We start from the raw sequence: 25,151 nt of genomic DNA on the forward strand, positions 1-25,151 counted from the left end.
TTTTTTATTTTTTTTTGTTTGTTTGTTTTGGACTGTTTTCTGTCACAACATGACTAATATGGAAATGCTATATATGACTGCACATGTACAATCTGTAGCAAACTGCCTACCGTCTCAGGGAGCAGGATAGAGAAGATAGGAGGAAGAATATTTGACTCAAAATTTTTTTTAAATGGTTAAAAATAGTCTTCAATTATAATTGGGGGAAATAATAAAAAAAAAAAATCCTGCCTGATACCACCTGTAACGTTGGGTATAACACAACTTCTCTGGACCTCATGTAAAAAAGAGGGAGTTGAACTAGATGACTTTTCTCAAGTCCCTTTCCTATGAATCTATGATAAAGAAGGGTAAAAAGACTCTTAAAAACAAGTGCCCCAAAATCAAATAAACAAGTAAATCCCAAAAAGGGACCTATAACATTAATATGGCTATATAGATAATTTTCTAATAAGCATAGATTTTTTTTTTTAATATTACAAAATATGGTTCAATGTCTGGAAATGAAAGAGGGCCAAAGGCTTTTAGACTCATACTTGTATGTCATTAATTTCTTAATTTTAATCAGTTTTTTTGGTATGCAAATGGACCACTGACTAGCCAGAGCAAAGATCAAAATCTAGGAATAAGACCATTACTAAAGATGAGAAGTCACTCTGAACAATTAAAACCATTTCAAACCAACAATTTCAATATTCATACCTATTCAAATTATCCATCATGATGAAAAATTGAAACTGGGGAAAAAAAGACAAATAATGACCTCAATTATTACTATCACTATCAACTACTATAAAACAACCAAAGAAAGAAAAAAAGAGCTCACAAACTGCAATAACAAGTAAATACTTGATCTTCTTGCCAAGAAGAATTAAAAGCCAAGGGCAAGACTGATTGAAACTACAAATCCATTTGTAAAGCAATAGAGAAAGGATGACAAAAGATTACAAATAATAAAACCTCATAAAAAAGTAAAAAGCAAATCAAAGGAAAATCTGCCAGGTGACCCAAAGGAGCCATATTACCTCAAAAGTAAATTGATGTAAAATGGAACAAATTTATTAATATTTTATAACTAGATTATATCAAATTGAAAAGTTTTTGTACAAACAAAACAAATGCAGACAAGATTAGAAGGGAAACAATAAACTGGGAAAACATTTTTACAATCAAAGGTTCTGATAAAGGCCTCATTTCCAAAATATATAGAGAATTGACTCTAATTTATAAGAAATCAAACCATTCTCCAATTGATAAATGGTCAAAGGACATGAACAGACAATTCTCAAACGAAGAAATTGAAATTATTTATAGACATATGAAAATATGCTCCAAATCATTATTAATCAAAGAAATGCAAATTAAGACAACTCTGAGATACCACTACATACCTGTCAGATTGACTAGAGTGACAGGGAAAGATAATGTGGAATGTTGGAGGGAATGTGGGAAAACAGGGACACTGATACATTGTTGGTGGAATTGTGAACACATCCAGCCATTCTGGAAAGCAATTTGGAACTATGCTCAAAAAGTTATCAAACTGTGCATACCCTTTGATCCAGCAGTGTTTCTACTGGGCTTATACCCCAAAGAGATACTAAAGAAGGGAAAGGGACCTGTATGTGCCAAAATGTTTGTGGAAGCCCTGTTTGTAGTGGCTAGAAGCTGGAAAATGAATGGATGCCCATCAATTGGAGAATGGTTGAGTAAATTGTGGTATATGAACGTTATGGAATATTATTGTTCTGTAAGGAATGACCAGAAGGACGAATACAGAGAGGACTGGCAAGACTTACATGAACTGATGCTAAGTGAAATGAGCAGAACCAGGAGATCATTATATACCTCAACAATGATACTGTTTGAAGATGTATTCTGATGGAAGTGGATCTCTTCGATAAAGAGAGCTAATTTAGTTTCAATTGATCAAGGATAGACAGAAGCAGCTACACCCAAAGAAAGAACACTGGGAAATGAACATAAACAGCTTGCATTTTTGTTTTTCTTCCTGGGTTATTTATACCTTCTGAACCCAATTCTCCCTGTGCAACAAGAGAACTGTTTGGTTCTGCACACATTTATTGTATGTAGGATATACTGTAACCTATTCAACATGTAAAAGACTGCTTGCCATCTGGCGGAGGGGATGGAGGGAGGGAGGGGAAAAATCGGAACAGAAGTGAGTGCAAGGGATAATGCTGTAAAAAATTACGCTGGCATGGGTTCTATCAATAAAAAGTTATTAAAATATATATATGTATATATACATATACATATATATATTATAACTATTTGCATCATCATTCTTAACACCTATATCCAATGTAATCCAAAGAATTAGAAATGGCACAGAAGATAAAGTCAGGAAGAAAAGATAAACCAAATCAAATCCATCTTGGAATCTATGCTAGAAGCAATTCAATGCAAGCAGTATGGAAAAAACATCACAAGGTGTATCATAAGAGGAAAAAAAGTATCAAAAGAATAGGGGGAAAGATCACAAACACTTTTAATAACTAGACCCCTCAAAGGAAAATGAAGGAACATCAGTAACCACCAATTTATATGTCTATGTTCTCAACTTTATGAAATCTTTTATGCAAATTGTTCTATGTACTTCCAGGGTAATCTTGAAGAAAATATGAGAGGGAAAAGACAAGGTTTTGCCAACTATCCTTTATAGCTAACCAAGGTTACTGTATATCACACTTTGATTTTACTGATTACAAAAAAAGCATTCAGTAAAGCCTTAAAAGGATCTCTCAAATTCATACAAAATTCTTGATAAATGCAAACAGTGATAACTATTCAAAAACCTTAGTGATCAATACTAAGTAAGGTATAGAACCAAGAAATATATGCCCATCAAAGAGGTCCATCATTGATCCAATATACCAGACCTAAATGAAAGGGAGAAATAGTGAGGATTTTTTCCAAGTGTTTGTCTTTTATGGATGGTAATGAGCTGATTTCATCAAGTATATGAATATTATAAAGTCTATTCAAGTAGATTATCACTCTAAAGAGATCAAGCAAATAACCTATAAACAAATACTAAATAGAATATCTATTGTCTAAATCATAACATGAGGTTGGAAGCCCATAATAAATTGTATATGTATGAATGTGATGTATATGATCATAAATATGTATACACTACATATGTATATTTGAGAAGATAATATTTATACAATATTTAGTATATGCCAGATGCTGAGCTCAGCATTTTACAATAATCTCATCTGACTCTTAGAATAACCCTGTAAAATGGGTGCTATTATTATACCCATTTTATAAATAAGTAAATTGAGTCAAACAAATTAAGTGACCTGCCTGGGGTCCCACTGCTAGTGTCTGAGGCTGGATTTGAACTCAGATCTTCTCTGAGTCTAAGTCCAAAACTCTATCCACTACACTACCCAACAGCCTCATGTATCTCACACACACAATATCTACAGCTGACACTTTAAGTAGACAATGAGTGGGGTTCAAAAGTGGGGGAAAAAAGTAAGCTAGATTACTTTGTTACTTCACATGATTTGTGGTATCACTGCTTCCAACAAGGCAGGCTGCAAACCACCCATCGCTGCCTATCTACTGTGACTTTTTTCCAAGTCTTCCCACAAATGCATCATAGGTTCACCCATTACATAAATTCTTTTGAGATGAATAAGCAGGTTTTTAATCAATAATTCTGTTTTTGCTATCTCACCATCTTTTTAAAAGAAACCTATCTTTAATAATGTCTGTAACTTCTTCATAATTACTTGTTTGTAATATGGTGCAAACCCACCATATGCCTCTTGATTGTCCTTTGCGTGATCTTTAATTTCCAACCTTTGGAGTCTATAGTATCTCATAACTCACAACCATACAATTTCACCAGAACAATACTAATATTATAAGAATGGGCCTTGCTTTAGAGAAATTTGAGGCCATTAAAATAATTATGCAGTTTCCCAAAGACAACTCTGTTCAAGTCTCCTGTTTAAAAGTATAATCACAATTCACTAGCCAGTTATAGAGTCTGCAGTGGACAAAGGCTAATAAAGGTTGTCTATTTAACTACAAAAAGTCTAGACCTTTGACCCCTTCCAAATAAGAATAGTTTTTACATTTTAAAAATAGCTTTGTGATATTTTAATATATAAAAAACATTTTTACCTCATAGGCCATACAAAAGTAGGTCAAGGCTTTCTAGTTACAGTTTGTCCACTTGGCTAGATAACTGGAATTCTTCATCTACTTTTTCTTGTAGAAATGGTTAAGGTTAAAGTTCTAGGGTTTAAAATAATGACTTTAACTTATATGAACTATTTCTAAGTGAAGTAAGTAGAACCAAGAGAACATTGTACACAGTAACAACAAGATTATATGATGAGCAAGTATGATGGATTTGACTCTTTTCAACAATGAAGTGATCCAAGACAATTACAATACACTTGTGATGGAGAGAAGCAACTGCATCCAGAGAGAAAACTATGGAGATTGAATATAGTTCAAACCATAGTATTTTCACTTTTTTTTTTTTGGTGGTCATGTTTGCTCATAGGGCTTTATTTTTTGCTCTCTCACTTTTGTCTGATTTTTCTTGTACAGTATGACAAATATGGAAATAGGTTTAGAAAAACTACATATTTTTTAATCTATATTGGAATGCTTGCTGGCTTGGGGAAGGGAAGGGAGAGAAGGAGGAAAATTTGGAACACAAATTTTTGCAAAAATCAATGTTGAAAATGTGTTTGCATGTTATTTCAAAAAAAAAAAAAACCAACAATAAGATACTACTTTAAAAAAAAAGATTGATAATACAAATTGATGAAAAAATATGACTTTAATCTTTATCCTAGAACAAACATCTATATTTTTCTTCCAGCAATATTGTCTTATTGCAAATATGAAAATATCAGAATTTGTAAGGAATCAAAGATGTAGGTGACCCAAAGGGTAACAAATATGATTAGCACAAATAGGAAACGGCACAAGATATATCATTATGAATGGTCAGAAAAACAAGTGAGCCAATCTTATAATTGAGCACAAAAAATAACAAAAGTACAGCCCAAGTTCTCTACTGGGACTGACAAAATAGAAAAAGACTGAAAAAAAGGCCCCTCAGGAGTCTGGGTAAATCTTAAGGAGATATACACAAAAAAATATAGCCAAGAATAGAACAGAAAGAATATCCACATTGATTAAGATCTCAGATCCATTGAAATATTCAAGACTATGTTCAAAATATGACATTAGGAACACAATCAGGGATGAATAAAAATAAATCTATGAATGACTAGCTCCTTGAAGAATGGTGTTAAGAAGACTAGAGCTCTAAATAAGTTGAAGGTTATGAAAAATTCTTGTAATTACAAAAACACCCTTGTAATTACACTGGAGGAAAGACTAGAATTCTTAAAGAAGGTCCAACACTTGGGATCAAAGTTAACAGATGATAGAAAAACCAACTACCCAACTATTTCTGCTTTTTATATACTAAGAGAAATTACTTTAGAATAAAAGGTAAAGTAAAAATGATTAAGATGAAATTAAAATTGAAGATAAGTGAAGAAGCAAAAAAACCACCTAACTGTTCTAATTAAATGAGTAAAAGTCACTTGGAATTTGAGAATTCCTATGTTGCTTGAATAGATGACAGCTAAATCATAATTTATCTTTAGTATCAGGTATAAGAAGAGGTGCCTGGACTAAAAACAAATGTTTCAATTTTCAAAAAATGAGAAAATGTAAATTTGTGCGCTTTAGACCAGACTTAATGGCCATGATCAATAAAATACTAGATCAAATTATAAAACATTAGCACTTGTCAAGGTATTAGAAACCATGAAAAATCATGAAAAATTAAGTGATGTCAGACCAAATCCATTTTCTCTTTTGTCGGGGTTATTAAGCAAATATATCAGACTAAACATAGTATATCATTATTTCAGAAAGGTATATCATTATGGTTGCAGGACAGCAATGCTGCCTAGATCACAAACTTAAATGCATTTAGTACGCCTGAAAATCTGGATCCAAAGAGTGTTAATGAATTTATATCAACATGAACTAGAAAAAACTTTGTTTCCTCCCATTTCACAAGTTTTTAATGATCAAAAAATTTAAACACATAAGGTCTAATCTTCTAGTGTTACAAATGTCCCAAAAATACCACAAAAGACACGAAATAACATGTAAGACCAGAAACAATCAGGTAGATACCAAAAATGAGGGGAGGAGGGAAAGAGGAAATGATTACTCCAAATGTGACACTAGATATTAAAAACACTTCAAATAAATTTAGTGGAACTTCCATGGCATATTTAGAGAAAAGATACAAATAAACATCATTTAAGATAAGAAAGCATAGAGAGAGTGCAGTGCATGTTATGTAAGCATTAAGAATTGGAAATGATTAGCTTGGAGAAATGAGGCAGACAAAGTAATTGCCCTCAATATTTATATGACTATCACACTTATGAGGGATCATCAAACTTATTCTACTTGTCTCCCAAATAAATATTAAGGACTAATGGGTAGAAATTTGAAACATCTTCTTACTCTTATCAATATAAGAAATATCCCAGCAATTAGATTTATCTGAAAGAATGAATATTTCAAGATGTAAGGAGTTCCCTAGTTAGAAAGAGACTGGATTGGCATTTGTCAGAGTTAGTGTTAAAGACATTTACCATTCAAGCGGGTAGTTGACCAAAAGAACTTTCTACAGATCCTTCCAACTGTAATATATTAGATGATCATAAGATTTGTAGCTGAAGGGAACCATGAAGATCATGTATTCCAATCCTTTCATTTTATGGAAAACTGAACTCCCATAAAAGGTTTATGGAAAACCGACTAGCCCTAGAGTTCATCATGACACTAAGTAGCACAGAGTTTGAACACAAGTTCTAAGACTTCAAATCCAAGTCATTGTTGCATAGACCATGTTGTAGCTCAAAGATTCTAATTACTTTAGAAGCAAATTAAAAGAGATGTCAAATTTCTTATTTTCTGGAAATTTGGGTATTTTTTTTTTTATTTTAACAATAATATAAATTTAAGGTGAAAAAGCCTATAGGAATTAATGAAAAAAACGCAAATGAAAATGGTCTAGATGTATCAGATCTAAAACTATATTATAAAGCATCGGTCATCAAAACCATTTGGTACTGGCTAAGAAATAGAGTAGTCAATCAGTGGAATAGGTTAGGTTCACAGGACAAAATAGAAAAAACCTATAAAATTGATTCTATAATTTAAAATGTACCTCTTTGCAATGCTAGTGGTTTGGACAGAAAAATTACTTTTTCACTATAGTGTTGTAACTATTAAGGGATTTTGGTCATAGAGATTCCACTGTCAAATTCATAATGTCCTATGAGTAAATTACAAATATTTTTCTTCAAAATGGATTTATTTAATAAGTATTAATGAAGATCTACTGCTTTTTTTTCCCTTTAGCATTTAGAACATGTGAAAAAATAAATTCAAAAGTCTCTTCTCTAAAGGAATTAGCTTTTATAAAGACTTAATACACATGAATTAAACATATGCCATCCTGTCAAAACTATACATGTATTTTATTAAGTGCTATGACTACAAAACAAGTTAAGACCTATATAGGCTTCACAGAAGAAGAACTGGGCTTTGACTTTAATTATTAACAGATCACCATTTATATATTACTTTACAATTTGAAGAATAAAAAATTTAAACAGTTGGAAGACACTTCCAAAAAAAAAAAAAAAAAAAAAAAAAGAATTAGCGTTAATGAGTGAAAGGACAGTAAGAAGAGTCCCTTGCCATATAGAACATATTCCTACTGTGACTAGAAAGCAAAAGAGTAGACTGGAGAGGGCCAAGACCGCTGGACTGGCGAGGCAATAGAGAGCCACTGAAGCCAAAGAAGATGAATGGAATGATAAAAGCAGTTTTAAGATGATCATTCTGATGGCAATGACAACTCTTGGAGGGAGGAGAAATTGTAAAGAAGGAAAACAAGAGGTTATTACAATAATTCAGGAAAAAGGAAAACAGGAAAAGTAGCTGAATGTGATTAGCAACTCAATCAAAGAATTTGAAGATTTAATGCCTGGAAAAAAGCATAAAAGCAATAGCAAAAATTGCCTCTAAGACTCTGAAGGCAAAAAAAGGGAAGTTGGGAGGGAAAGGCAATTTAGGAAGAGATCACAAGATTTAGATCTGGAAGGGATCTTAGATCTCACAATCCCTTGTTTTATAGAAGACACTGAAGCCCAGAATGAGTTAAATTTACCTAAGTTTGGGTATACATATTGACTCTAAAGTAATAGCATAAACATCCAGATGTATGAACAAGAATACCACTCATTCACAATTTATCCTCTTTCAGTGATTAAGTTAAAACAACCCAAGAAGTTGCTGTGATACCTGTTGCATCAAAAAACGAGTTTGGCTCTTGTGGCTGCAATTCAAGTCCATCTTCATCCATGGCCTTTAATTCTCATCAGTCACTGATCCTGAGCCAGGAAAAAACCAAATCCCATATTAATCTTTTCATAAGTCAAAGTTATAGGCTTATAATTAATGAAGTTATTTTCCTTGCCTCAGAATGGGCATTTTTTTCCTTTGATACATTAAATATCATCAAAAACTTGTCAGTCCAAATTAAAAGAAGTCCATATCCTTAAAAATTGATATGTTTGAAAAATAACTAGGAAAACCAGATAGACCAATGAATAACTCAAACTATTCCCAGTCCAAGGATTTAACTCTAATATCTATTTCCTTTTTTAAATTTAATTTTAACCTATTCTTTAACTACAGAATTCCCACAATCAATAAGTATTTATTAAGCACCCACTATGTGCCATAAATTGTGCAAGGTGCTAAAGATATATACACAACAAAACAATCCTAATTTGAAAAGCACTTAATGTTCTAACTCAAAGTTTCCAAATTTCAAGCCTAATCCTAATATCCTTTGCAATATTGTTAAAATCCTTAAGATAAAAATTCTATATAAATCAATATAGGTAACAATAACTTAAGAACAGAAGTCAACCATTTTTGTTTACTTCCACTGAGCACAAGAAGCAGCTTATGCTCAACTTAAAAACTTTTAGGAGTAAATGTAGGGTAATGCTGCAAAATTTTTAGCTCTGAAAAAGTGTCAAGTAAAAGGAAGCAGAATATTTCCACAAAGACAATTGCATTTAGTATGACATTAATAAAGATTGTCAGTTTTTAATATTGATATAACAAAAATTATAGTGAAATACTGTTATATAGATCCTTAAATATGATTTTTATCCAGGAAAAAGTATTGAAAATGGACTGAACATGCAAACCAGAGAATTAAAAGTAGTTTAAAAAGACAGTGTTAATTCTGCTTAATGAAAAAAAAAATTGTCAAATAAATTGATGTTCCAAAAAGAGATTGGGGTTTTTTTAAGTTTATGTGCCCACAGTTCAAAAACTCCTTGTGAAATTTTATTTCATATATAATGAAACATGATTTTACCCTAGATTTCCTGTAATGATATAAAATCACAATCTTTGGATTTACCTCAATCACACACAATTCAAATGAATTCCTTCTATGTGATTAGACGCAGACTAAAATTATAGCAATTGTTGAAAAAGTAATGTTATCCAATGCTACCTTGGTAATTAAACATGGTACCTCAGTCTGGATACAACTGAAATCATCCTGCAAAGACGAAAAAATTTGAACAGGAACACACACACACACACACACACACACACACACACACACACACTAAAAATAATAAAGATTTTTAATCATAAAGAGTTTTAATCAAACAATAAGCTATTCAATACCATCTTTTAGGTAAATTGTAAAATATTATATTTGGTTAAACAATATTGGCTATAACTCTAAGGTCTGAGCTAACTTAAAAATTGCATTCTTTTAAGTCAATTTCATAAATAATTTAAGAAAACATTTCAAACCATTTATTCCTATTAGTTTTTACTGAAATAATAGCTTGTTGTTGTTTTTTTAAAAAAAAAAAAAAATACCCTGAAATTTTCATTTAATGGAGTACAGCACAAAATAAAAGAAAATGGGAAGACTTTCATTTTAATCTTGTCTCTGCTAAGTGGGTGATCTTGGATCTTGGACGTGAACTTCTCTGGGGTTGATTCCTCCTCTTTCAGACAAGGAAAATCAAAGATTTAATAGATTATCCCTCTTTTTCCTTGAGAAGATAGAGGACTACTCACTTCAGATACATGAAATACTAAATATATTATCAAGTATTAGTGTGCTGACTGGTTTGGTTGACTTGATTTTTATTTCTTAAAAAAAAAAAAAAACTTAATCACAAGAAAAAGATTGATGGGCAAAGGAGGAAGGAAAGCTTTAGCTGGAAATTTAATATAAAACACATGTGATTAAAAAAATATATACACATATATATATGTGTATATATATATATATATTTTAGGACTAGAAGGACATCAGGTCATTTAATTCAATACCCCTCATTAAGTATTTGAGAAAACTGAGAACCAAAGAGGTTAAATTACTTACCTAAGATCACACAGGGAGTAACAATTTAAACCCAGTTTCTCTAACTTAAATTGATTAGTCTTTTTACTGCACCAAGGTGCTAACTCAGTCTTCACAACTTTTAAATTGAACTAACTCTTCTTAAATACTAGGGAGAAGAGGAAGTAACTTATCTTTATAATTAACCTATATCAATAGAGTATTGCAGGGTTCCATAATGTAACAATTGCTCATGAACAGAGAGCTTGGCTAAAAATGAGCTCCAAGATAGCACAGGAGAAAAAAAACCACTGAATTTGCAAACAGAGGCCTTGTACAAGTAACTTGACCATTGTAGGCCTGTTTCCCCATGAGTAAACAATAAGTTTAAAATGACCACCAACGTCTCTTCAAATTTCCAGCTGCCCTTCTTATAAACATCAATAAAGGGATTCAGAGTAAAATGTATAATTAAATCTACGAGCAACATTTACATGGTTGAATAAAAGTAAAATGCCTTAAGTAAAGGTTTCACTATCAGTGATGCCACTTCCTAGGTCTCACTTCAGTTTCAATTATTTTTTTCATAGGTCTGGTTTGGATCATTTAGTCAAACATCACAATTTTCTAATTTTATTAAGACAACATGGTATAGTACAGGAGTGGGGAAGATCTAGTCTGCGAGTTGCATAACATCCACAAAATCATTTGCTAAGGCAACCACAGGTATGAGCTGTAAGCTAGGTATGACAACTTCTGAATTGTAAGCTGATAATTTTGTGTGCTTTGCAAATGATGTTGATCCAAATGGCTCTTGAAAGAAAAAGGGTTACCTACCCTTAGTGGAAAGTTGGACTTGTATGTCAAGAAGTCTTAGGTATAAACCCTACCTCTGACACACACTGACTGTATGATGCTGGGCAAGTTATTTTACCTCTTAATGCCAATAGGCAATTCTCTAAGGCTGTAAACTGAAGAGCAGTTGTTGATATGCATGGATAGAGGGAGTTTCCTCCCTGGGGATTACCTGTATCAATAAAATGACAAGTTCAAACAAAAAAAAAATTGTTATTAACTTTAAGTAATAACAAAACCAATTAATAACAATTTTGTAGACACAGGGGCAACTAAATGAGGGTAATATTGGGAAAGGTTGAAGGCAAATGAAGAAGGGGATGGCAAATGATGAGATGGACCGAGAATGTCACAGAAGCAATGAACATAAGCTTGGACAGACTTTGAGCGATAGTGAAGGACAGAAGAGCTTGAGTGACGATACAGCAACTGAGGATAAATACAAAGGAGTAGTAATCTCCTAAAAAAAATCACCAACCCTAAAGCATACAAGATAATAAGATTTTTCATGGATGATAAGAACAGAAAGCCTTTTTCAAGATCTATACTAGAGGCAATCTGAAGAAGATGATGGGATGCCCTCACTTGATCAGTCACACAGTTATGAAATCTGAAGTCATTCTCAACTCTTAATTCTCCCTTTCTGTCCATCTATACCCATATGATTTTATTTATACCGTATATTCTTGTTTGTACATATCTGTCACTTGTTGTCTTCCCATCAGACTGTGAGCTCCTTGAAAGTTAAGTCTTTTCTTACATGAACTGATGCTGGGTGAAACAAACAGGGCCAGGAGATCATTATATACTTCAACAACAATACTATATGATGATCAATTCTGATGGATCTGGCCATCCTCAGCAATGAGATGAACCAAATCAGTTTCAATAGAGCAGTAATGAACTGAACCAGCTACGCCCAGTGAAAGAACTCTGGGAGATGACTAAGAACCATTACATTGAATTCCCAATCCCTATATTTTTGCCTGCCAGCATTTTGGATTTCCATCACAGGCTAATTGTACAGTATTTCAGGGTCCAATTCTTTTTGTACAGCAAAATAATGGTTTGATCATGCATATTTATTGTGTATCTAATTTATACTTTAATATATTTAACATCTACTGGTCATCCTGCCATCTAGGGAAAAGGGTGGGGGGAAGAAGAGGAAAAATTGGAACAAAAGGTTTGGCAATTGTCAATGCTATAAAGTTACCCATACATATAACTTGTAAATAAAAGGCTATTAAAAAAAAAAAAAGAAAGAAAGAAAGAAAGTTAAGTCTTTTGTCTATTTTTGTATCCCCAGAATGTAGCACAGTGCCTGGCACATAGTTGGCACTTAATAAATGTTTATTGACTGATTATAGCCTTCACTAACTTTCTGACATGAAGCCTTGTGGTTGTTCCATCTAGGCAATGGGCCTCTTGGTAACATGTCCTGGGTCAATCCTAATCCAGATTAGAAATAATTTCGAATCCTGGTAGAATCAGAATATAGCTCCAGACCATTCACTGGACCATGTTTCATAGCCTATATAACCAACAGCCTACTCATAGCCTTTCCATCTGGCTCAGCCTTTTTACCTCTAACATAAAATATAAACTTCTTAAACTGATATTTAAGGCTTCTATCATTCTAGACTCATATTCCTCTCCTTGTCTCAAGTCAAACTAGCTCTTGCCCTGCACTTGCCATGCCATTTCCCATCTTTGTGCCTTTCTAAAGCCTGTCTTCCATGACTGGAATGCACTTTTTCTATCCCTCCACCTCTTAAAATCCCTAGCTTTTCTACTATCCTGTCTTCTCTCCTCTCCTCCCCTAACTCCCTCTTCCTTACCATTTCTTTTTCCTCTCCTTCTTTTACCCTTCTTCTTCTTCCTCTTTTACCCTTCCCTTCTTCCTTTTCCCCTCTTATTTCTCCTCTTTTCCCCCTTCTTTTCCCATTGATTATTCTATTTACCTTCTTCACTTCTCTCTTCCCTCTTTCCTCTTCCCTCAGGTTTCTTTCTCCAATTCATCCAGGCTCCAATTATGACCTTACACATAAAACTTTTAAAAAATACTACACCTCTATGCAAATATTCTATTTCCTCTCCTATTCTTTGCTTGTTAGTCACCTCTGCATTTATGTATCTAAATACAAACACTATTACATAGTTGGGTTTCTGAGGGGTGAGAAGTGGATGGGGAAGCAGTCTAGACCTGTAATTTTATCTGTGTAGAAAGAGGACCAGTAAAGAGACTCCTTCTATCTATGCAGATGGACAACTGTGCTGTAGTTTCTCATCATATGAGAAGAGTCTGGGACATTGAGTGGCTAAATGACTTGCTCAGTTCATACAATCAGCAGATGTCAAACCCAAATATTCCTGGTTTTGAGAAAGGCCTCCACTGACTTCAGCAAGCTGTTAGGCTTCTAACAGAAACAGACCATCAACTAATTGGTCTTCTCATTCTCCTTTCTTTACTTTGCCTTACTTCATGTCTTTCTATATTACCTTATATTCTTCATACTTGTCATCCTCAATTGCATTATAATGATGACCGATTTACAACTACAGTTTCATGAATAATTTTTCTACTTAAAGTGATCTATCATTTCAAATTCAACATAACCAAAAATAAACAATCTTGAAATGACTTCCCTTCTAATCTAACCTTCCAACTAAATTTTTCTAGTTTGTTCAAAATTATCAGTATTTTCCCTGGCACTAAGTCCAAGTTGTACTTCATTCACTCTATCAATCTGCCAGTAAATCTTATACTACTACTCTCACAGTGTTTCCTTTCTCTCCATTCCTAAAGATACCATATACATCATTTCATATCAAACACATACCACTTTCTCATATATGTGTGTATATATGGATATAGACATATATATAGATGTTTGTAAATGCAAATATGTAATATGTATTGTTAGAGCTAAAAGAGCATCCAGCCCAACTCTCTTATTTTAAAGATTAAGTTCATGCAATTAGTTAATGGCAGAAATTGAAGTCAAACCCAGATCTCCTGATTCTCCTAGTGCTATGATAGAAAAGTCCACAAATGAAATTTAGCACAATTTTAGCAAAGCTTTTGAAAAAGTACATTATCAGACTAATCTTCAAAGCATCTTTATCACATTACTTTATAAATTCAAGAACTTAGATTCTACATTGCCTTTCTTGCACATAACAATATTTGAAATGAATCGAATAACCAATGCCAATCTACAGTAAATTATGTAACAATAACAATTTGAATATGTGCATTAATCTAAAAATAACAACTTCTAGGTTTATCCACAAAATTGACTTTGAAATTAAGACTCTTATACAAATAATAAACCATCAAGGGCAGGAGAGTTAAGATGACTGCAAGTAGCCAGAATTTATTAAACACCAATGTGCTTATGTGCCAAGCATTGTGCTAAGTGCTAGAGAAAAAAGAAAGGCGAAACAGTCCCTGATCTAAAGGAGTTGACAACATGCAAACAATACTGTACAAACAATATATATGTGGAAAAATTGAAGGACAGTCTCAGGAAAGTGCACTAACATTAAGAAAGATGGGAAAAGAGAGGCATATTGCAGAAGATAAGGCTTTAGCTGGACTTGAAGGAAGCCAAGGAAGTCAGGAGTGCAGCTGAGGAGAAAGCATTCCAGGCATGAGGGACAGCCAGTGAAAATACTCAGTCAGGAGATGGAGTGTCTTGTACAAGAACAGCAAGGAAGCCAGTATCATTGGATCATAGGGCACATAGAGAAAAGATTAGAAAGATAGGAAGAGATTTAGTTATGAAGGGCTTTTAAAGTAAAGCCAAAGTTTGCAATAAGAGGAGCTCAATATAAAAATAACACAAGTTAAAAGCAAATAAAACAACCAATGCAGAAATTCCTATTACACAAACAAGGAGAAACACAAGTTCCAACATGAATTGCAAATGAGCAGATGTGAAATCAAAGTTCATTTTACTAAAATAACACCTGATATTTTTGCAGTTCATTAGAATTACTTTTGTACATTAATATGTAGGTCCTAGGCTTTTTAAAAAGCCAACACAAACATCTTTCTTCAAATTCTCAACATCCTTCTCAAATCATTCTTCATAATTATGTAGTGCCATGTTGCTAACTCATGAGTGCAAACCTATTTTTGACAGTAACCAATTTTAATGTTAGGTTTTCCTTAATTCCAATATACAATTAGTTAAAAACTGGTTTTGAATTCAACTTTCCCTTGTGATGGTTGGGGAGGAGGGGGAAAGTTTTTACTAAAAGCATATTTTAAAAGCAAAAAACAAGCTTATTTTTATGGAATACAGAGAACCACAAAAAAAGCTGGCATAAAAGGTAAATCTGAATTAAAAACTGAAATTTTTCTGAAAAGCAATGAATTAGTAATGAATGAATGGATAACAAATTAGCAATAAAAATCCACAAAATCACTTTGTGATTCTTTGATTTCTTTGATTTAAACCAAGTGAGATTAACACCAACAGAAAGTTTGCACAGTCAAGTTATGTTCTGCTTAGATAATAGTCAACAAGCTCACAAAACACATTTAAAATTAATTCATATATATATATATATATATATATATATATATATATATATATATATATATTATATATATATATATATATATATATATATATATATATATATATATTTTTTTTTTAAAGCCTTTAATGAATACAAAATGCCCCTGGTCAGAAATCACTTTCTCCACTCAATCCATCATCACTGAAATATAGCTAACTTATTTAGCATCATTATATAAAAGTTGTGTTATTCTTCTGATGCAAATGAAGTATTTTTAATAAACAAGATCTCATTTTTCTATTTACATATAATTTCTGAGCTTCTCCCCATTCATTTCTGATTCATCTTTAATTACTAGCACATTTCCCTAAACATCTGAGCTTTAAGTTTCTCTTCTCACTGGGGAACCATTAATGGATTTAAGGAATCATTTGATAAAATTTATTAAGACCCTCCAACTTACAAAGCACTATTTATTACAGGAGGGTTATAGCCATAGGACTCATATATTTAATGAACTATATGCCATTTTTTGTAATGTGAATTACTAAAACACCCTAACATATACCTCTTTTCAAATTCAGATTCTGATAAATTTCCACAATATGCAGCCTATATTAATTCATCCAAAAGAAATGACATAAATTCATTCAAAAAGCTATTTCCCTTCTCTCATTTAAAATTCACAAATCCTATGTCTTTCAGGAAATACATATGCTAAAGACGTAGTTTTTCATCCACATCACAGAATAGATTAATATTTAAAATGCTAAAATTAGAAAATTAAAATTGAAAATCAAAGTCACAATGTAACTCTGATCATAATAGTTTAGGGAGAAAATAAAATATGATGAAACTTATGATGAAACCATTCAACAATCATTCTTGGATCATAAGGTCATACAATCTAGAGTTGGAAGTAAACTCCTTCATTTTACATAAGAGGAAACTGAGGCCCCTGGAAGTTAGGTTGCAAAGATAAGAAGTGGCAGAGACAAGATTTAAACCCAAATCCTCCAATTCTAAACTACTTCTCTACTGTAGTACAAAAGCTTAAGGTATAAACCACTCAAGAAACTCCAAAATTTTTTTTTAAAGAAAAGACAACAGAATTTTTACTTGAGTACCTGAAGTGATAGAATGTGGTTCAATTCCAACAATTATTTAAGCTGTTATTTATATGCAAAGGGGATGAAAAACCAGAGTGTGACTTCAAAGAACTTACAATACAATCTACAAAAGAATTCAACTTACAAAAAGCTTTTTCTCTCACTGAAGAGGCAACAGGGTCTGTTGGAGAAAGCACTGGATTGGTACTAAGGCCTGGATCCAAATTCTCACTTGGTCATACCATGTGATGGTCAACAAGTCACTTCACCTCCCTGGGCTTCAGTTTGCACATCTGTAAAAACAGGGTTGAGAGTAAGTATCTAATGTCCCTTTCAGTTCTAGCTTTTTTTGATTTTATGAACAAATTTTTTTTCTCCTTTGTACTCATTCATTGTGAACTGAAAAATCCATTAAGTTCACCTTATTTTTCTAATCTACAAATAAACTGGGGAAAAAAAAAAGAGAAAGATGGAGTTAGTTCCATAACTAAATTTTAAAGTATCATTTCCAAATCTGTTGTCTTAGTTTAGTAAGACATTATTCAAATGAGCCACTGAAGCCAATAACTGGGAAATGAATGAAAGAGACAATATATAATATGCTCACTTGCTAAGATAATGTGTAAGATATATATGCATGCATATGTGTGTATATATATGCATGCATATGTATGTGTGTGCGTGTATATATATATGTGTGTGTATATATATGTATGTATGTATGTATGTATATGTGAATTCTTTAAAATGTACAAGGCCAAAAAAGCTTAGAAACCATTTCAAGCAACAAACATGATATTTTTGAAAGGGAAAGCTACTTGGCAAATAAGGATAATATTAGTTTAATATAGAGATGACGAACATCTCATTAAAAAAAAAAACAGTAAGGTAAGGAAAAAAACAAGCTTATAAAAAATTAGTGGGAGGCTCAAATTAAGTGAGATAATTCCTAAAGCATCTAAGGATGATACTTGAAAGACACTAAAAAAATGGGTATCTATTATTGAATTAAATGCTTCCTAATTCTTGTCTCTAGAATCTAAGCAAGCATTCAGTGAATCCATAATGAAGGCATGAGAAAGTAACAAGCAAGGATTTACAAATGATATCTTCCAGATGCTCCTATTTGCTGATTTCATCTAGCCTTGAAAAAATGCAGAGCCCATAAAGGAAATTCGTGATCATTTACTGGAGATGAGCCTAACTACTCACACATGAAAAAAAAGTGGATGAATGTTGTCCAAATTATGAATGTAGAACCTACAAAGCTGATCTCTATCTATAGATAGAGATATAATTATATAAGTTTTTTTATATTTGTGTAAATATATAACTAGTTATTATTTATATACACATATATATCTCCGTGTTTATCTATCTATATAGATAGTTATACTTTCTATAGATAGACCTTGAGAAAAAATTGTCAATAAACATGTACTGAGCTCAGAATTAAATACAAGGGGAAAAAAAGGATGAATTGTAATTTGTGTGCTTTCAACATCCTAAAATTTCTCCCCGAAGCAAAGTTCTATCTCAATAAAAAAAAATTATTACAAATGATAAAAATAAAAAATTTTAATAAATAGTAAAAATTTTAATTTTAATAAAAAAAAATTTTATTACAAATGGTCAGCCTAGATTTTCCACTGATATCCAAGTAAAATCAAAAACAGGACACTAAGTAGTTGTCAGCATTCCTTCTTTTTCTCCCCTCCTCTCTATCAGCTCCCAACTTTGGACCATTTACAGAATGATCAACTATGGACAAGAGTTACCTAGATATTGGATACTATTATCCAAGTAAATAAAAACTTTGTGATCTGCCCTGTTAAAAGAGGTACCCACAACAATGAGATCAAAGATCTTCTGAAGTATCTAATGATATACTGGCTTAAACTTGCTCATATTCACTCAAAATTACCCTGCCAAAAAAACCCTATTTTACCTAAGTACATTACTTAAAAATTCAAAAGAAATAAACTATTAAAACTCAAATGCCTTTATTCTACTGTTTTTAATACTTTTTTTTAAGCAAATAGGGAGTTAAGTGACTTGCCCAGGGGTCACACAGCTAGTGTCTGGTGAGACTGGGGCCCATTTTGAACTCAGATCTTGACTCCAGGGCTGGTGCTCTATCCATTTAGCCACCTAGCTGCCCATTTTCAAAAACACGAACTTAGGATATCCTATGTTTCCCAAATATGGAAAGAATCTATGATTTGGGGAGCACATAGTGTGGAAACAGGGAGATGAAGACATAGCTATGGTTTAACTCTTAGGAAATTACCTGTATCACATAGAGGTCTCATGACTTGCCCAAAATCCTATAGATAATTAAATACTGGAATGGAGTTTGAACCCAAGTACTCTTGATTAGAAGCTTCATACTCTTTTAAAAACAATATATTTCACTTAAATAAAAACTGAACTGTTGTTCATAATAAGTGATGATGTTTATTCTGTCCTACCTAGTAACAACATGAAAGAAAAATCCCCACAACAAAAATACTTAATCTACTATGAGGTGGCAAGTCTTTTCCTAATGTCCTCAAAGGCAACTATTTTAATTAACTTTGATAAATAAAACCTAATCAGTTTTCTCATAAAGTTGCACAATGTGTGCGTCCCCATCAGACTGCTTCAAAATTTATTCACTCAACAAATTATTTGAGCAATCAGAATCTACAAGGCCTTATAGGGAACTGAAGGACAAACTACCTTTGACATCCTTTCCATCTGTAAATCTATTATCTTTTAAGTTCTAGTCCATAACCATAGGAAGTCTATATCATAGTAAGAAAGATAAGACATAGAATCAACTTCAATACAAGAGGTCAAGTAATATAGTACACATTGTAGATTTCAATAAGAAGGCAAAATCTGAGGGAGCGCTGAAGAAAGGACAAAAACAAGAGAAACAAAACTGATAAAATATGGGTACAAGATGCACAGAATTATTAGGGGAAGGGAATAAAAAGGGGGAGAGAGAATTTGAAAGTAATGAGACTGAATGGAAAGCTATTAGAAAAGGCCAAATGAAAAATCAGGATCTTAAGGGTGACAGCAGTGGGAATGAAAAGATGAGACTAGAGAGGTTAGATACATTGATCAGTATAGTTACTAAGAGAAGGGAGTGGACCAAAGATGATTCTGACACTCTGAGCCTGGGTTATGTAAAATAGTGGTGCCATTAAGAAATAGGGAGGACAGATAAAGGAGGTGAGTTTGGGTAGCGGCAGTGCAGAAAAATGCTTAATTACATTCCAACTCAAAGCTAGATATCCAAAAGAATGTTCAGCAAACAACTGAAAATATAGGTCTTCTACATAAAGGAGAAGACAGAGTTGGACAGTTCCCAGAATCACCTTAATGAGTGAAAACTAAGGTCATGTAAATAGGTAAGACAGTAAAGAAAAAGAACATAATAAAAAAAAATAGTAAGAACTATTTAGAGAATATGGATACTTAAGGATATAGTAGAAAGGAAGGAGCCAGTGAGAAAGATATAGGAATAGTCAAAGGACAAGGAAAAGTATCATAGGAAGCCAAAAGAAAGATCAACTTTTAAGGCTGGAGTGGTAACCAAGCATCAAATGTTGCAAAGCTATAAAGTGGAGATACACTTGGTCTAAGTGACTATATTTGGCTATTAGGAAATAAAAGTGGCAGAAAAGAGTCCAAACTAACAAAAAAGATGAGTAAGTTAGGCAGTTTGGACAGTATGTATATATATATATATATAAATTTTAAAAATACATAAACACATTTATATACATTTCTTTGTATCTATAGTAGTTAGATGACACAGTTGAGCAAGCCACTTAATTCTATTTGCCTTAGTTTCCTCATCTGTAAAATAAGCTGAAGGAATTGGAAAACTACTCCAGTATCTTTGCCAAGAAAACTCCAAATGAAGTCACAAAGAGTAGGACATCAAATTATTTATATATTACATGCATACATACTCATTCTTTTAAGAACTTTGGTGATAAAGGCAAGAGTAATACTTTGAAGAGTACTGAAGTTAAAAGGGCTTGGACTATTTGTTTTTTGAAAAGGAAAAATCTAACAGCATATTTTCTAGAAAGGTGGGAGAGAATGTTCAACATATATTATTTGCCATTTAGGGAAAGGAATGGGGGGGGGAAGAGGGGATTGGAATATAAGGTTTTGCAAGGCTCAATGTTGAAAAATTATCCTTGCATATGTTTTGAAAATAAAAAGCTTCAATTAAAAAGAGAAAAGAAAGATGGGGGGGAGAGGGATTATAGAGGGGGTGGAAGATGAAAGAAAAATGTGAGACAAGTGATAGGTGATCAAAAAAGAGGTATAGAGTTCAACCTTGAAAAGATAGGATGAGTGAAGAAACAAATTTGTTAAGGTGGGGGAAGGGAAGTTTCAGGATCTCTCATCAGATGGCATAGCTTTCAGTAATTCTCAGAATTCTCCAGTTAACTGAAGCTTATCCCTTCCATCTCCAAAAGAACATTGGATTAGAAGTAAGAGGACCAAGGTTCTACACCAATTCCTACTATCTTATCCACATATCTTTAGACAAATCGCAATGTTTTTGAACCTTACATTTCAATTCATAAAATGAGAAAAAATATTTGCCCTTACCCTCACAGGATTGTTTTGAGCATCAAAAAAGTGCATAAGAAAGTTCTAAACTGTATAGAGCACAATATAAATGTATAGTAGTATTAATCATTTCTTATGAAACGCTTTTGCATATATTCTTCCTTTAAAATTCTTATTGAGATATGTTTTAACATCAACTAAAATAGCTGACATATTCCTCCGTCCTTTCTAGCCTAGAGCCATTTCTTAAAAGGGGGGAAGGGGAAGGCAGAGGGTGGGAAACAGTTCAGCCAAACAACTTAATAACCAAATTCAACATTATCTGTAGTGTTCTATACCCATAGTCCCCCATACATCCACATGCAGAAAATTTCCTGCTTTTCTATAATAGCATAATTTAATCCCTTCTGGATGATTCTCTCATTATCAATGTGCATTATTGTAATAGGGTAAACAACTACTGTCTTTATTTTTAGCTCTTATGCTTTCTTCTCTACAGGTCAGAACATCAGCTGTCAGTTTTGCCATAATTGTGTCTTCCTCTAACTTACACACCTCTCTGGAGATTTTCTCATTAACATAACACAGGCTGCTCTCATCTCTCCTAGTTGGGTGCCTCTAATCTGTAGGAAACCAGAAAACCACATTTAAAATATGTTTAATGCAGTCAATTTCATTTACCCCCAGAGCAGCTATCATCTCCCTCCCAATAATAATTTAATTTTATTTATTTTTATATTAATTTAAAGTAATCTTAAACACTAATTTTAATCTTAAAAAGAAAATGTACCTAATGAATGAAAATTAACTGCTGAACTTAAGTCAGTTACTAATTTGTTATTCCAAGTTTGGATTCTCTTATTCATTTTATAAAAGTTGCCATAAATCTCTCCAACACTTAAAATGATTCAATTTACAAAAATATGATTCATCCAAATCCTCAAAAACACATCTACTTCATAAGGACTGAGGAACTCAACTATTTTCAAAAACCAGACATGCCCAAAAGAGTGGAAATCTATAGGAGAAATTCTTTTAGTTACAAGATCGTTGTGTGTTACCAGTCATTTGGCTCAAAGCAGTTTATAAAACTACTGTTACATTTATGTGTTGGAATCATTTTCACTAAGTAAACTAACAGAGATTTAGGTCCAAAATTCTAGAACCTAGGGATTTTATTCATCCCCTAGTCTTTAGGATATCCATCATGTGAACATTAGCCAAAGGACTAGATGAACAAACCAAATTATTCTTTCAACAAAAGGATGATTAATTTCTCCATAACCAAGTTGAAACACATTGGTTGCATGAAGTAATCTAAATTTAATCAATGCCTTAAAAAAAACAAAAAAAAAACCTTTTCTACACTATTTTTAAAAATACAAGAAATCAAATTTTACTTGAAGAATTCTCATAAGCCTCATCCCCCATCGTGTGAATTTGACCTACAGCATCATCATTCCTTAGAGTTTGTGAATGATAACAGCTTCTGAACAAAGGTTATTTGGGGTGAGCAAAAGGCTCCAATAGAAAAAAAGCAACAGGGGCAACAATCCACACTAAAGGTATTTAAGAGGCACCAACTTTTGGACAGGTTTTCCAATTTCATTACACTGTACATCTCTTTATTGTCCTACAACTGATTCAAAATTTTCAAAGCGTTTTTTGGTGACAACAGTTCAAACCAATTACTGTTATTATAATTTCTTAATTTTGAAACGCTGTCAACACATTTTAGGTTACTGAAAAACATTGCTAACTTTTTTTTTTTTTTAATACGAAAGCATCCTTTAAAATGTTACAAACACACACTTCAGCAACAAACTCAGCATTACATCACTGTTCTCATTCAATTAGAAATCCTTCAAAAACTTCCATATCTCATCTATCTTGTACATATTTGAAAACGCAACATTAAGGAAAAATGATCTCAAAAAAAGGTATTAATCTCTAGATTTAATTTTTATTTTTAAGACAAGAATTTTATTAAATGGATACTTTAAATCTCGATGACGTGTTTATTGGTCTGTGTGATTTGTACTTTTTCTGTATGGACAAAACAAGAATAACTCTAACTTCTTTCCTAGCCAGTTAGTTTCTTTTTAATTCTGCAGTAAACCAAAGCAACAATGTTTCTCGTAGTATAATAGAGTCAAGGGCACAGAACCATCCGAACGTGCCTGTAAAATTAATCTACAATTTCCTTTTAATCTCCTTTCTCTTGGATTCCGTGAGATCTTTGTTTGCTGTACAAGACCATCTTTGAATGGTCCAGTAAGTTACAGAAGCACAGAATGAACCTCGGGGTGCTGCGATGGATAAGAGCGGGACCCGGGAGGGAAATATAGGAGCAATGAGGGACCCCGAGGGGATGGGAGACCCCTCGGCGGCTCCAGCCTGACCCCAAGCCCACATCAGGACGCCGGCTCCTCCGAAGAGGACAAGAGCCGGGTGCAATTCGTGGGAGGCCCACAAGCGTTGGAGGGAGGCGGTGGCGGCCGCCCCAGGCTGCACAGTTAAAATTCCGCGGAAGCTGCAGTCACGGGTGCCAGAGGAAGAGCAGGAAGGTGGCGCTAACGCCAAGAAATTGGAGGCAAAGTGATAATGATGGCGGCGCCGGCTCCAGCAGTCCCAGGGAGAAGAGAAAGCACGCCCCCGTCTGCGCAGACTCCGCAGCTCCGCATCTCCCGAGCTCCTAGCGGGGGCAGCCCTAGTTTACCCTCCCCCCACTCCCCCTCACGGTCTGTAGCGGAATTTTCTATCCCGACGACTAATTCAAGATGGCGGCTCCCCCGCTTCACCACCCCCCTCAACCGCCCTCCTGCAGCAGACAGCGAGTCGCCGCCATCTTGTCCCCCAACCCCCCCTCCCTCGCGGATATTTACATAGCGAAAAATCTCCATCTACCCCCAGCCCGCCTGCGGCCTTCCCCCCACCCCTGCAGCCTTCGCCTCATCCCCGGTTCTGCCCCGTGCACGATACCCCCCGGCCCCGGTGTAGCACCGACCTTGTGTCCCCCCCCACCCCGCCTCTCGCCCTCCCCCACCCCCTCCCGCTTACGGAGCGCGCCTCCGCCGGCCCCGCCGCCGCCGCCGCCGCTCTGGGCACACGGGCTCCTCCCCGGGCCTAGCTGCGGCCTCCTCGGGGCCTGCACCGCGCCGCGCGCCATGCCGCCCGGCCTAGTGCGCGGGAGGGGGGCCTTGCGGCCGGCCAGGCCACGACCAGGCCGCCCTCCCGCGCACTAGGCCGGGCGGCCGCCGCCGCGCCGGGGACTCACCGTGCAGGCGTGTAGGGATGTCGGCGGCGGTCGCGGGTGCTGCAGGCCGGGCTCTCTCTGGAGCACTGGGCCGGGCTCCGGCTGGTTGGGGCGGGCGGAGGGAGGGAGGAGGGGCCGAGCTCGGAGCTGACAAAAAGCGGCCCAGATCCCCGGCACGGGCCCGCCGTCAGCACGTCACGTCACCGCCCGGGAGAGAGACCCAGGAAAATGCGGAAGGGGAGATGGTCTCTCACCTCCCCTCCGGGTCCCTCCGTCGCCCCGGCCCCGCCGCAGCCTGCACCCCTCCGCCGGGGGAACC

General features: G+C 34.5%; 1 protein-coding gene across 2 annotated transcripts in view; it reads right to left on the bottom strand.

Annotated features, from left to right (window-relative positions):
* The window catches only part of ZFX (zinc finger protein X-linked), a 62,676-nt gene extending 37,728 nt beyond the window's left edge, over nucleotides 1-24,948 (bottom strand). Inside the window, exons 1-3 of one of the 2 annotated variants that reach the window (XM_051985087.1) lie at nucleotides 24,854-24,948; nucleotides 17,138-17,285; nucleotides 8,410-8,498 (exon numbers count right to left, since the gene is read on the bottom strand). In XM_051985087.1, the coding sequence (XP_051841047.1) occupies nucleotides 8,410-8,470 (61 nt within the window). In that variant the 5' untranslated portion in view covers nucleotides 8,471-8,498; nucleotides 17,138-17,285; nucleotides 24,854-24,948. Of the gene's footprint in view, nucleotides 1-8,409; nucleotides 8,499-17,137; nucleotides 17,286-22,131; nucleotides 22,389-24,853 lie in introns of those variants that run through there. The other variant, XM_051985088.1, reaches the window with a different exon arrangement.
* Between the last annotated feature and the right edge of the window lie 203 nt (nucleotides 24,949-25,151).

This window comes from Antechinus flavipes, chromosome 3 (genome assembly GCF_016432865.1).
Source record: "Antechinus flavipes isolate AdamAnt ecotype Samford, QLD, Australia chromosome 3, AdamAnt_v2, whole genome shotgun sequence".
Classification (NCBI taxonomy): Eukaryota; Metazoa; Chordata; class Mammalia; order Dasyuromorphia; family Dasyuridae; genus Antechinus; species Antechinus flavipes.